We start from the raw sequence: 11,386 nt of genomic DNA on the forward strand, positions 1-11,386 counted from the left end.
AGTAATCAGTGAAAACCTTATGTATCAAAACAGAACATTGTCCAGTTCCCTTGAACCGGCCATCTGGAGGGACCAGTCACGAGAGCAGGACAGCATGTTTGGTGAGATAGAGGGCCCTTGGTGAGCTGGATTAGGACAATAGCCACAAAGATGGACTCAAATATGCTGGCGATGGTGAAGACGCCACACGGCCAGGCAATATTTGGTTATGTTGACATAAGGTTGCCGTGAGTTTGCCTCCACGTGATGGCAGCTTAACCACACAACGTGCCACCCTGATATTGATGCCCAGTAGGCCTTGGGGAGGCACGAGTGGCTCTGTGATGGAGAGATTTCCATTGGTAGGGGACCTCTTAGGACAGACATCATCTGCTGTGTGATGTCAGGTGAGCTCAGCTTGCTGGGTGCTGCCTGGTGCCCTCGGGCAGACCATGCGCTGCAGGGCACCCTGCATGTCGCGGTTCCTCAGCGTGTAGATAGCTGGGTAGAGTAGAGGCGTGAGGTTGATGTAGATGAGCGAGACCAGCTTGTCCTCCTCCAGGGAACGGCTGCGGAGCGGACGGGCGTACATGGCCGTGGCGCAGCCGTAGTGGAGCACGGCAACCGTCAGATGGGACGCCACAGTGTTGAAGGCCTTGCGGCGTCCTGCAGCCCCACCCACACCCAGGATGACCACCAACACTCTGGTGTAGGATAGCAGGATCAAGGCCAGAGGCAGCACCAGCAGCAGCAGGCAGGCGGCCAGGAGCACATTTTCCTGCAGGTCTCGGTTCCCACAGGCCAGCACCAGCACTGCCGGCAGGTCACAGAAGACGTGGTTGACCAGTCCGCCTTGGCAGAAAGGCAGCTGGAATATGGCAGTGGTGAGGCCTAAGGCCAGGACAGAGCCGCCAGCACAGCAGGAGGCCAGCAGGCACCAGCAGAGCCCAGAGGTCATGAGCTGAGGATAGTAGAGAGGCCGACAGATGGCCAGGTAGCGGTCCAAGGCCATGGCTGCTAACAGCAGGCACTCGGAGCCCCCCAGGGCCACGAAGAGGCCCATCTGGGCAGCACAAGTGGAGGCAGCCACAGCCTGGCCCCCTGGAGGTAGGAGGAAGCCAGCCAGCATGCGGGGGGTCAGCACCAGGGTGTAGGCCACCTCGACGGCTGACAGTGCACCCAGGAAGAAGTACATGGGGGTATGCAGGGCAGGGTCCACGACGGCCAGGGCCAGGATGAGCAGGTTTCCTGCCAGTGTGGCCAGATAGACAGGGAGAAGGAAGGCAAACAAGAGCACCCGGAGGCCCTGGGGCCACCCTGAGAAACCCAGGATGATGAATTCCTGCGGGCTTGTCCAGTTCCACTCGGGCCAATAGCTCGTGTTGGCATCTGCGGGGAGAGTTGGGGCGGGGAGAGGAGCACGGGCAGGAGAGGACAGTCACAGAGACATGGCCCTTGGACAAAATACAGTAAAATCTACCAAAGCCAAAACCTGCCAGGAAGGGACACTCAGTCTTGCCCCCTCCCCCCCGCCCCCAAACAAGTGAGAGAAGAGTGACCTATGTATCCCTTGTCAAAGGTGGAAGACTTATGAGACCCGGAAAAACGGGTCGTCTTAGTGAGTTCCTTATTTTTCCAAGATCCAGGAACACTACGGCCGGCTGCTCTGATCCCTCTCTTGTTTTCCCTGCTTCGCTACTCACCCAATCTAGAACTTTCCATCATCCACGCCCTCCAGAAATCCAGGTGGCCTACCCACTGCTCACTCTTCCTGTGTCCTCCCAGCCCTATCTGCTTCCAGGCCCCCACATGTCACCTTCCCAGCCCTGTCCACTCAAATGTCACTTCTCTCTGGCATTCTCTGTCCTATAGCATCCATACCTAGAGGCTCAGACATCCTGCTTCTGAGTTGATGAGGATGAGGATGAGGGGCTGAAGATCAGCGGACCAGCTGTGCTGATGGCGAGAGATGGTGGGTCCTGCAAACAAAACCTGGAGAGTGAAGGGGATTGTACACCTGCCCTCCTAGGGGAGCTCTCTGCAGACAGATCACCGGTCTGGCTCATCTCATCCTCCCCAGCCTTTGCTTTGGGTTTTATTGATTTCTTTCCATTTCATCCTCTCAGCTGGCTTCTGATCTACTTCATGGTCATCCTGGACCTGTCATCTCTCTCTTATCCAGTGATAGGGTGACAATTAGGGGGGGAAGCATACCAGCGAAGATGGTCCACCTCTCTCCATGGAGAATGGCCACCCAATGATGAAGAGTTATCTTCATGAGTGGCAGCATCCACTTGCATGACCTAAGGTGCGGAGCGTGCCTAAATCAATCTCCACATTCAGCTCCTCGTTAGCTTCCTGTTAGGCGTCATTGAATCAGCTCCGACTAATGATGACCCCCACGTGACGGAGTAGAAATACCACATAGGGTTTCCAAGGCCATCATTACAGGATCAGATAACTCGGTCTTTCTCCCACAGAGCCACTCTGGGTTTCACTCGCCAACCATTGATCAGCAGCAGGGCACTTGAACATCTTTGTGCTGCGTTTCTTTCCTCTTCGCTCAAGACCCATGCACCCAACAGCTTCCTGAACATTTCCACCAACGCATTCCACCAATGTTCAGTTCAACCTGTCCAAACAGAATTCGGGGTTTCTAACCCAACAGCTCTCTTTCTGTGAATGGAGTTAGCCCAGTGGCAAAGTTAGAGACCAGGAAGTCCCTGGCTTAGTTGCTTCTCCCTTGCCTCCAAGCACACTGGGCATTATGTCCCATTACATATGCCTCATATCCCACGAGTGTTTGTCCTTCTTCTCCTCACTGGCACTGACCCTGGTGTTCTCATTTCTCCATGATTCCAACAGATTCGACTTCGTCCTCCTGCATCCTGCCCACCTCCTCCCAGTTTCTCTTTCTTAACCACCAACTGGAATGACCTTTCTAAACTTTTTTAGCTTAAATTTCCCTTATTCTCCCCCAACCTTCACCACTATTTACTTCCCAAACTTTTCACCATCACAAACGCAAACTCAATACACATTAGTGATAACTTCAGTGCCATCTCCCCAGCCCCTGGGTCACCTCCCATCTACTTTCTGCCTCTACACCTTTGCCTGTTCTAGATAGTTCACATAAATGGAATCATACAGGATTTGTCCTTTTGTGTCTGATTCCTTTAGCTTAACATTTCACATGTCATAATATGTATCAGAACTTTATTTCGTAATAAAGACATGGTATAGATAGAGACAACATTTAGTTTATCCATTCATTTGTTGATGAACTCTTGGCTTGTTTCCATCTCCCGGCTGCAATAGTGCAACGGGCACTTCTGTTCAAGTATTTGCTTGACTCCCTACTCACTTTGCCTTATCTTCAAACAGACCCAGAGATGAAATGAAGGCTCATGATCACTCAATGCATAACTTCTTGAGGAGCTAAATATTCCTTCTTTACCTTTAGAATGAAGTCCAAATTCTTTAGCATGAAATCCAAGGTCCCTCATGATGATTATCTTCTACCTTTCCAGAATCATCTCATGTGGAGCACATACTTCAGCTGGAGTGGCTGACTCCAACCCTGGATGTGATACCCCCATTTCCTGACAGCTCCACAGTAGCTACTCATCCTTTAAGGCTGAACTCAGGTGCCATGCCTAGGTAAAGACTCTTGTCTCCCATGTCTGTTTGATGTCAGCCTCTTCTTCCGTGATTGGTATAGCAACTACACTAAACTTGGTTTCCTGGAAGAAAAGATCAGAATCATATTTATCTCTGTCGTTTATGGAAGATTGTATCTGAAGGACTGGGCTCAGAAAGCCTCACTTATCGCAAATTTGTGTCTCTTCTCAGTATCTCTATTAGTGTCCCTAACCTGAGTTTCTGATCTCCAAACTGCAGAGATCCAGAAACCTCACTCTTTTTCTCTCTCGACTACAATCAAATGCCCTGACTTCTGGTGGCCTCTTCCCAAAATGACCCTTGGCATTTATCATAAATGTTATCATCAGCCTCAATTGGGACATACAATCAGCTCTCTTTGGGGTCAATAGCCTTTCCCAAAACTACTAGAATCAGACAAATCTCCCCAGCCAGCCATCACAGGTCCATTGTCTCCATCCTCTCGGACTCATTCGACTCTCAGATTATTCTCCTTATTTTCTTCTTCATACACTCTACTCCCTAAAGCATTGCTTCTTCGAAACCCAACTCAAGCTCACCTTCCTTAAGAAGTCTTCCCTGTCTAGGTCAAATCACTAGTCCAAAGCACTTACATACCTACCATGACTACTGTCCACCAATGTCCACCAAACCTGATGATCTTCATGGTTTCTTAATATTTGGCTAAGACCTCCTCTCCTCCCTGGGGGCTGGGAATGCATGGGGGTCATTTTTTATAACACATGGATCGACCACCACTGCATTAAAAACCACAAAATCCATCTTCCAGCATCTACTGTGTGATGGTGAGCTCACCACTATGTATTAGAGACTCAGTTTCCTCACTTGTAAAATGAGACTGTTGGATCAGATGACCTTTAAGATTTCTTCCAGTTCTGATCTTTTATAGTTCTATCAAAACTTGTGCTGTGGTTTTGCTTTTATTCCCAGGCAAAGTGTTAATTTTAGAAGAGCTATTGTGATGTTTCAAAGGCCCGTAGGGAAGCTAGGAGCAATTAGTTCAATATGAAGTCAGCTAATAGATTAGACAACAACATGATTGTTGGTTATTAGTTGCCTTCAACTCAGACTCAGCTCATGGAGACATTAAGCACATTGGACCAAAGCCCTGCCTGGTCCCAAACCATCCCAGTGACCGGTTGTGACTTGAACCCTTGTGATCCATAGGGTTCACACGGATGATCTTCAGATCGTCCTAGTGTAGAAAACTAAAACCCTCTCAGCATGAGAGTGACACACAGCCTTCACTGAGAGGGGGTGGCCACACCTGAGGTGCATTGACTGAGGATTAGGTCTAGGATTTTCTGCACGGAAGGCAATGGAACCACCACGGCCCTTAGGCATAATTTAGTTGCTATCATTCTAGAGATCACAGAAGTGCCAAAGCACATACCAAAATTCTGTGGAGCTTTAACAATGGACTTATGTAGTGTCCATGTCCATTTTCACATGTGTGCGCCAGTGTTATAGTGCATTCGGCCTCCTCAATCAATTCTGGGGTAGCCTCACATCACAGGCAAGTTGGAGAGCTGGAGTTGGGTTTGATTTCTAGTCTTGGCGGCCTCTGATATGCATGTGATGTTGTCTGGGTCATATTTTCTCTCTGGGTCTCTGATTTCCCATCTGTACTCCTTGATGGTTTTCCAGTCATCTGAGAGCAGGGGCACATTTTGCTGTTGATGCTCTTGGAGCCCGTAGGGTGCAGTGAAACAAACAGGGACTTGGGATTCACACACACCTGGGCCTAACTCTCAGCTCTTTGACTTATCCACTGTGTGAGCTTAGAGGGAGTTTCAAACCTGCTCCAGCAGCAGCAGCATAGGCAGTCCCCTAAGATTGTCTCAATGGTTGATAGTAATGATGTATGGAAAGCATCTGACATAGTGGTCCCTACGTACAGGAAGCACGATTGAGTGAAAAATGCCAAAACAGCAAGGTAGGCTTAGTTACTCTCTTTCCCCCCTGCCTCCCATCTACCCATTAAGTTCTATCCCAACTGGCATCTCTGGGTAGCATATTATCTGGAGCGATTGCGTAGTCAGGGGATACCGGAGAAGGAGACGAATGCATGGGTCTGGGAGGTAGAGGCATGCAATAGACCAGTGCTTCCTGTAATAGTCTTTCTGATTCCAAGGCCTGGGGTGTCTTTATGTTTCCCAACCCATTCCTTACCCCTACCTCTTCCTCTGAGGCCCTGGACAATTGCCCATAGAGATTGACAGTGCTTCCAACTTACCTTTTGTCTTAGCTGTCTAGAACTGCTATATGTATCGGAAATACCATGAAGGGGTGGCCTTACTTAACAAGTGCATCTATTGTCTCACAGTTTAGACGGCTCCAGGTCTGAATTCAGGCTGCCGGCACTTAGAGAAAGGTTTCTCTCTGGAGGAAAGAAGATCTTTGACACTTTGAGCTTCTGCTCCTGGGAAATCTTCATGTGGCGTGGCATCTCTCTGCCCCCATCTCTGCTTCCCATTCTCCTTTTACATTTACATTTTGTAAGAATTGACTGAAGACACACGCTACACTAAGCCAGTCCCACGAACACACAACAAAGGCAACCCATGCCCAAATGGGATTATGACCACAGGCGTGGAGGTTAGGATTTATAACGCATGTTTTTTGGAGACACAATTCAATCATAAAACCCTTCATTGCCAACATCCTCATGGTGCCTCTGAACACGGATGGGAGGAAGATAGCAACCACTACCACCACTATGATCACTATTACTGTGCCATTTATTGATCCCTGACAACGTGCAATGCATTTCTGAGCATTCTGCATGCACAGTATCATCTAACCTTTGTAAGATCACTGGGAAGTGGCATTAATACTATTAGTATTAAAACAGAGGCCGAGAGAGATTGGCTTGTGAAAGGTCTCAGAGCTTCTCCAGTAACAAGGATTTGTCCTCAAATGATTTCAAAGTCTGTGCTCTTACCTCTCCCTTTTCTGTATCTCTCTTGTCAATTTGTCTTTCCCCCACTCAAATGAAGGAAAAGTCGAAGGGGACTGAAGGAAAGAGAAAGGAGCAGATTCTGGGGCACACATGGAGAGGGGTGCAGAACCAGGGTGAGACATAAAACCAGGAGCAGGTAGAGGTGTATCTGACCAGGATCCAGTGACAGACAAGTTTACACGGAAGGCATGCGCCTTTTGAGATTGCACCCCCGGCTCACGTGACTGAGCAGGCTTTAGGTTGCTCTACAGAAAAAGAGAGAGGGGGGAGTGAGAAAACTGAGAGGGTGAGAAAAGAAGAAAGAGGGTGAAAGCAGGAAGAGGAGGCAGAGAGTGTGTAGAAGCAAGAAGAAGAAACAGAAAAGAGGAGGGAAGAGAAGAGGATGACTCTGTTCATTTTTTCCATCAGATCCAAGCATCCTGCCAGGTTTCTGGCCCTAGGATTTCATCCTCATAGAGTTTCTTCCCAAATTCCTCATAGGAGTTTTGGTTGGATTCTAGCAGGAACTTTGGAATCAGTACCTGGGAACCATTTTCCATGGCTGCTTCACTGGCCCTCTCTGGAGGAGAAAGGACACTCAACAGTCAGCGAACGGCACTATCCAGATTGAAAGCCACCAGGCACTAAATCCCAGCCCTCTTCCACTCCCAGCATTTTGGTAGGCAAAGCCCACTGCCCACCCTCCTGTCCTGGAGGAAAGGTAAGTCTTGGCAATGACTTCTGAGAGAGAGCAAGCGATCAAGTCCAGGTTGAAAAGGAACTGACTGGGATTCATATATGAACACACTGTGCTTTCTGGTCTCCCCTCCAACACCCGCTTCCCCACTGCTTCCTCACGAGCTCCACAGTATGAATGGTCCATGATCCCCACTTCTCCCTGCCATGATACACAAGTCTCCAAAAACAGAATATCCTTTCCCCACCTGGAAATATAGTCATTCTTCAAGGCCCAGAGCAAATATCAACTCCTCTGTAAAGAAAAATAATAAAGTTGCAGGGCAAATTGTAGAGGATTTTGTAGGAAATGAGGACCAGAAGGACTCTATCATACCTCGCTTCCTCTTCTATCCCCAGTGACTTTCAATAATAGGTTTCTCAGGACCCACTTAGAAGATATGGCTGGGTCTAAAGCTCTGGAGTCTCATTAGCGATCTTCTCTCCGCGCTGTGGTGTCAAAGGAACACAGTGGTCTCAGGAGAGTGAGGCCAGCAGGACTTGGGAAATCTGAATTTGGATATCCTAAGAGGGTCTGAAACTTCTGGGCCAAGGGGACACTAAACAACCTCCCTGAAGTGCTGAAGAAGTTGCTTGCAACAAGAGTTGGGGCAAACTTGAATCCAGGAGGGATGAGCCAGCCCGAGCAGGTTGGTCGTCAACTCTCTGGAGAGAGGAGAGTTACTGCTGTCTTCACCTGTGCTCAAGGGTTGACTGGAAACGGATGGCCTCAGATGCATTGGCTGGCACTGTTGATGGGAGCAGATACCTTCTCCAGCATCCTCAATTATCCTCCTCATCCCTGGAAACTACTCAAAAGTGTAAAGCAACAAAGCCCACGGACACAGACTTTTTGTGTTCTCATTGTCCATTTGCAGGGAGAACTATATCATTTTGAAAGATAGCCTGCTGCTTCAGTCACTATTGAATGATGTATATTTTTTCATGGTACCATGTTTCCTATTGTTGGTGTTAGTGTTATTCTTAAAAATATGAAATCCCTGATTTAAAATTAAAAAGACATCGCTTCTCGGCCTTTTGGCTAAGATCAAGTGTAGTAAAATTAAAAAGGCACAAAGGTTGTCTCTCCAAAAGTTCCTGCCTCTAAACTCATCCAGAGACAATGACTTTTATCAACAGGTCCTTATTTTTCCATACAGAGATATTATAAGTATATACCAGATAGTTTGCACATGTATGTGTTGCTCTTTCTAATTTACAAAATAGCAACAATGTCACCATGATACTATGTGTATTATTTCATTTAGAAATACATCTTGGAAATCATTTTATATGAGCATTTTTTTGTTTACCTGGCAAATATTTATGTAGTGTTCTAGCCAACAGAGAAATATTAACCTATTCGATCATCACAATACCACTACTGTAAAAAAAACAAAAAAACAATACCACTGTTGTATAAGCACTATTATCATCACTAAGGTGCAGAGATGATCAGTAGTTTGCCTGGGAGAGAGAAATAGAAACATGTTGTTGTAAGGTATATGTGAATTGGTATAATATTCACACGAAGAATGTGATAAATTGAATATTTATACTATAGATTCTAAAGTAAACAGCAAAAAGCACAACGGATAGAGCTAGAAAGAAAATAAGTTTCAGTAGGATAAAAAGATACTATATAAATACAAAATTATTTCAAAAGAAGGGATAAGAGAACATAGAAAAAAAGAAAGCCAATCAAAAAGTGATAGGTTTAAATCCAACCACCTAATAATCACATGACTTGTAAATGATCTAAATACTCCAAATAAAAGGCCATGCACATTCAATAAGGGAAAAGAAAAGAACAGAAAAGATGCTAACACAAATCAAAAGAACGCGGGCGTGGCTGTCTTGTTATCAGAGAAAGCATGTTTCAGAGCAAAGAACAGTGTTGTTAGGTGGCTATTGATTTGATTCGGACTAGAAGTCTTACGTGCAACAAGGAACTGCCACGGTTCTGCACCAGCCTCCCACTGGTTCGTATGCTTGAGTCCACGGTTGCATCCACGGTGTCAATCCATCTCCTGGAGGTTCTTCCTCATTTACTTTTTTAATAAATCATTTTATTGGGGGCTCGTACAAATCTTATCACAATCCCTACATCCATCCATTGTATGTCAAACATATTTGTACATTTGTTGCCATCATCATTTTCAAAACATTCTCTTACTACTTGAGCCCTTGGTATCAGCTCCTCATTTTTCCCCTCCCTTCCTTGTGAACCCTTGATAATTTATAAATTATTATTATTTTTCCATGTTTTTCACTGTTCAATGTCTCCCTTTGCCCCCATATCTGTTGTCCATCCCCCTGGGAGGGGGTTATAATAGGTCATTGTGATTGGTTCTCCATTTCTCCCCCCACTTTCCCCTTACTTTCCTGGTATCGCTACTCTCGATATTGGTCCTGAGGAGTTTATCTGTCCTGTATTCCCTTTTATCTGTACCCATGTACCTGCTCTGGTATAGCCAGATTTGTATGTAGAATTTGGGTAATGATAGTGGGGGTGAGGAAGCATTAAAGAACCAGAGGAAAGCTGTATATTTCATTGGTGCTATACTGCACCCTGAATGGCCCATCTTCTCCCCACAACACTTCTGTAATGGAATGTCCAATTGCCTACAGATTGGCTTTGGGTCTCCATTCCACTCTCCCCCCACCCCCATACACATTGACATGAGTTTTTGTTCTGAGTCTTTGATGCCTGATACCCGATCCTGTCGACACCTCATGATCACACAGGGTGGTGTGCTTCTTCCATGTGGGTTTTGTTGCTTCTCAGCTAGATGGCCACTTGTTTACCTTTAAGCCTTTAAGACCCCAGACACTATATCTTTTGATAGCCAGGCACCATCAGCTTTCTTCATCACATTTGTTAATGCACCGATTTGTCTTCAGCAATTGTATCAGAAAGGTACGCAGCTCAGAATGCCGGATTATTAGAACAAAGTGTTGTTGTGTTGAGGGAGTACTTGAGTAGTGGCCCAATGTCCATCTGCTTCCTTAATACTAAATGTATAAATATATGTACATAGATCTGTTATATATAAATATATTTACATATGTGCATGCCTATATTTAAACCTCTATAAATGCCCTTTGCCTCCTAGTTCTCTCCTCTATTTCCTTTGACTTTCCTCTTGTCCCACTCTCATGTTCAGTCTTCATTTGGGTTTCAGTAATTCCTCTTGGTTACATTGCCCATGATCACGCCAGACCTTCTACACCCTCCTCGCCATCGATTTTAGATCACTTGTCCTTCGGTTTGTTAACACCCACTTCCTTTGCCCGGCTCCCCCCTCTCCCATGTTCCTCTGGAACTATTGTCCCATTGTTTTCTCCTCTGGCTTGTGTATCCCGCCTGTCTTATTTAGATAGACATGCAGAGGTAATAATGTGCACAAACACAAGTCTTCCTCTTTTTCATTGCCCCTCTGCTTTTTCAAGGGCTAGTTGGAAAGTCTTTGCATAGTCAATAAAGCACAAGTAAACATCTTTCTGGTAGTCTCTGCTTTGAGCAAAAATCCTTCCAGTGTCAGCAATTATATCCCTGGTTCCATGTCTTCTTCTGAATCAGGTTGGGATTTCTGGAAGCCCCCTATTATGCTGCTATAAATGTTGTTAAATGATATTCAGCAAATTTTTACTTGTATATGATATTAATGTTATTGTTAGATAATTTCCTCATTCTCTAGGGTCATCTTTCTTTGCAATGAATACAAAGATGGATCTTTTCCCGTCAGTGTGGTAGTTACATAATCTGGTGTCAATTTGAGACTATTAAAAGTGAAGGGGTGGAGTTTAGCCTGTCAATCAGGTCGCATCTTGGTGACCTCATTTGGAGGCCATAGAGAATAAATAGCTCACTGAAGGCCAGACCCACACTCTGTTTCATCTTCCTGTTGACAAAATACACAAAGCTACACTGATGGAACCAGAACCCAGAAGCTGGAGGAGCCACATGGAGACCCACACCAGTGCTGAAATGCTTCTACCACCAATGGATCCACAAGACTTTCCACGCACTGGCCTGTAATCTTCCAC

General features: G+C 46.1%; 1 protein-coding gene and 1 pseudogene across 1 annotated transcript; one reads left to right on the forward strand and one right to left on the reverse strand.

Moving 5' to 3' along the window:
* Window positions 1-382: 382 nt before the first annotated feature.
* LOC101642045 (olfactory receptor 10AC1-like) lies at window positions 383-7,161 on the reverse strand. Its single transcript, XM_030888641.1, has 3 exons — window positions 7,144-7,161; window positions 6,843-6,867; window positions 383-1,368 (listed from the first exon to the last, which is right to left on the reverse strand). Exons 1-3 carry the CDS (start codon window positions 7,159-7,161, stop codon window positions 383-385), a joined length of 1,029 nt encoding a protein of 342 aa, XP_030744501.1.
* Window positions 7,162-8,358: 1,197 nt separating this feature from the next.
* Window positions 8,359-8,574, forward strand: LOC115867995 (annotated as a pseudogene).
* The last annotated feature ends 2,812 nt before the right edge of the window (window positions 8,575-11,386 follow it).

The sequence above is a fragment of the Echinops telfairi genome, unplaced genomic scaffold (genome assembly GCF_000313985.2).
Source record: "Echinops telfairi isolate 266 unplaced genomic scaffold, ASM31398v2 ScPeMD7_5;HRSCAF=22, whole genome shotgun sequence".
Lineage (NCBI taxonomy): Eukaryota > Metazoa > Chordata > Mammalia > Afrosoricida > Tenrecidae > Echinops > Echinops telfairi.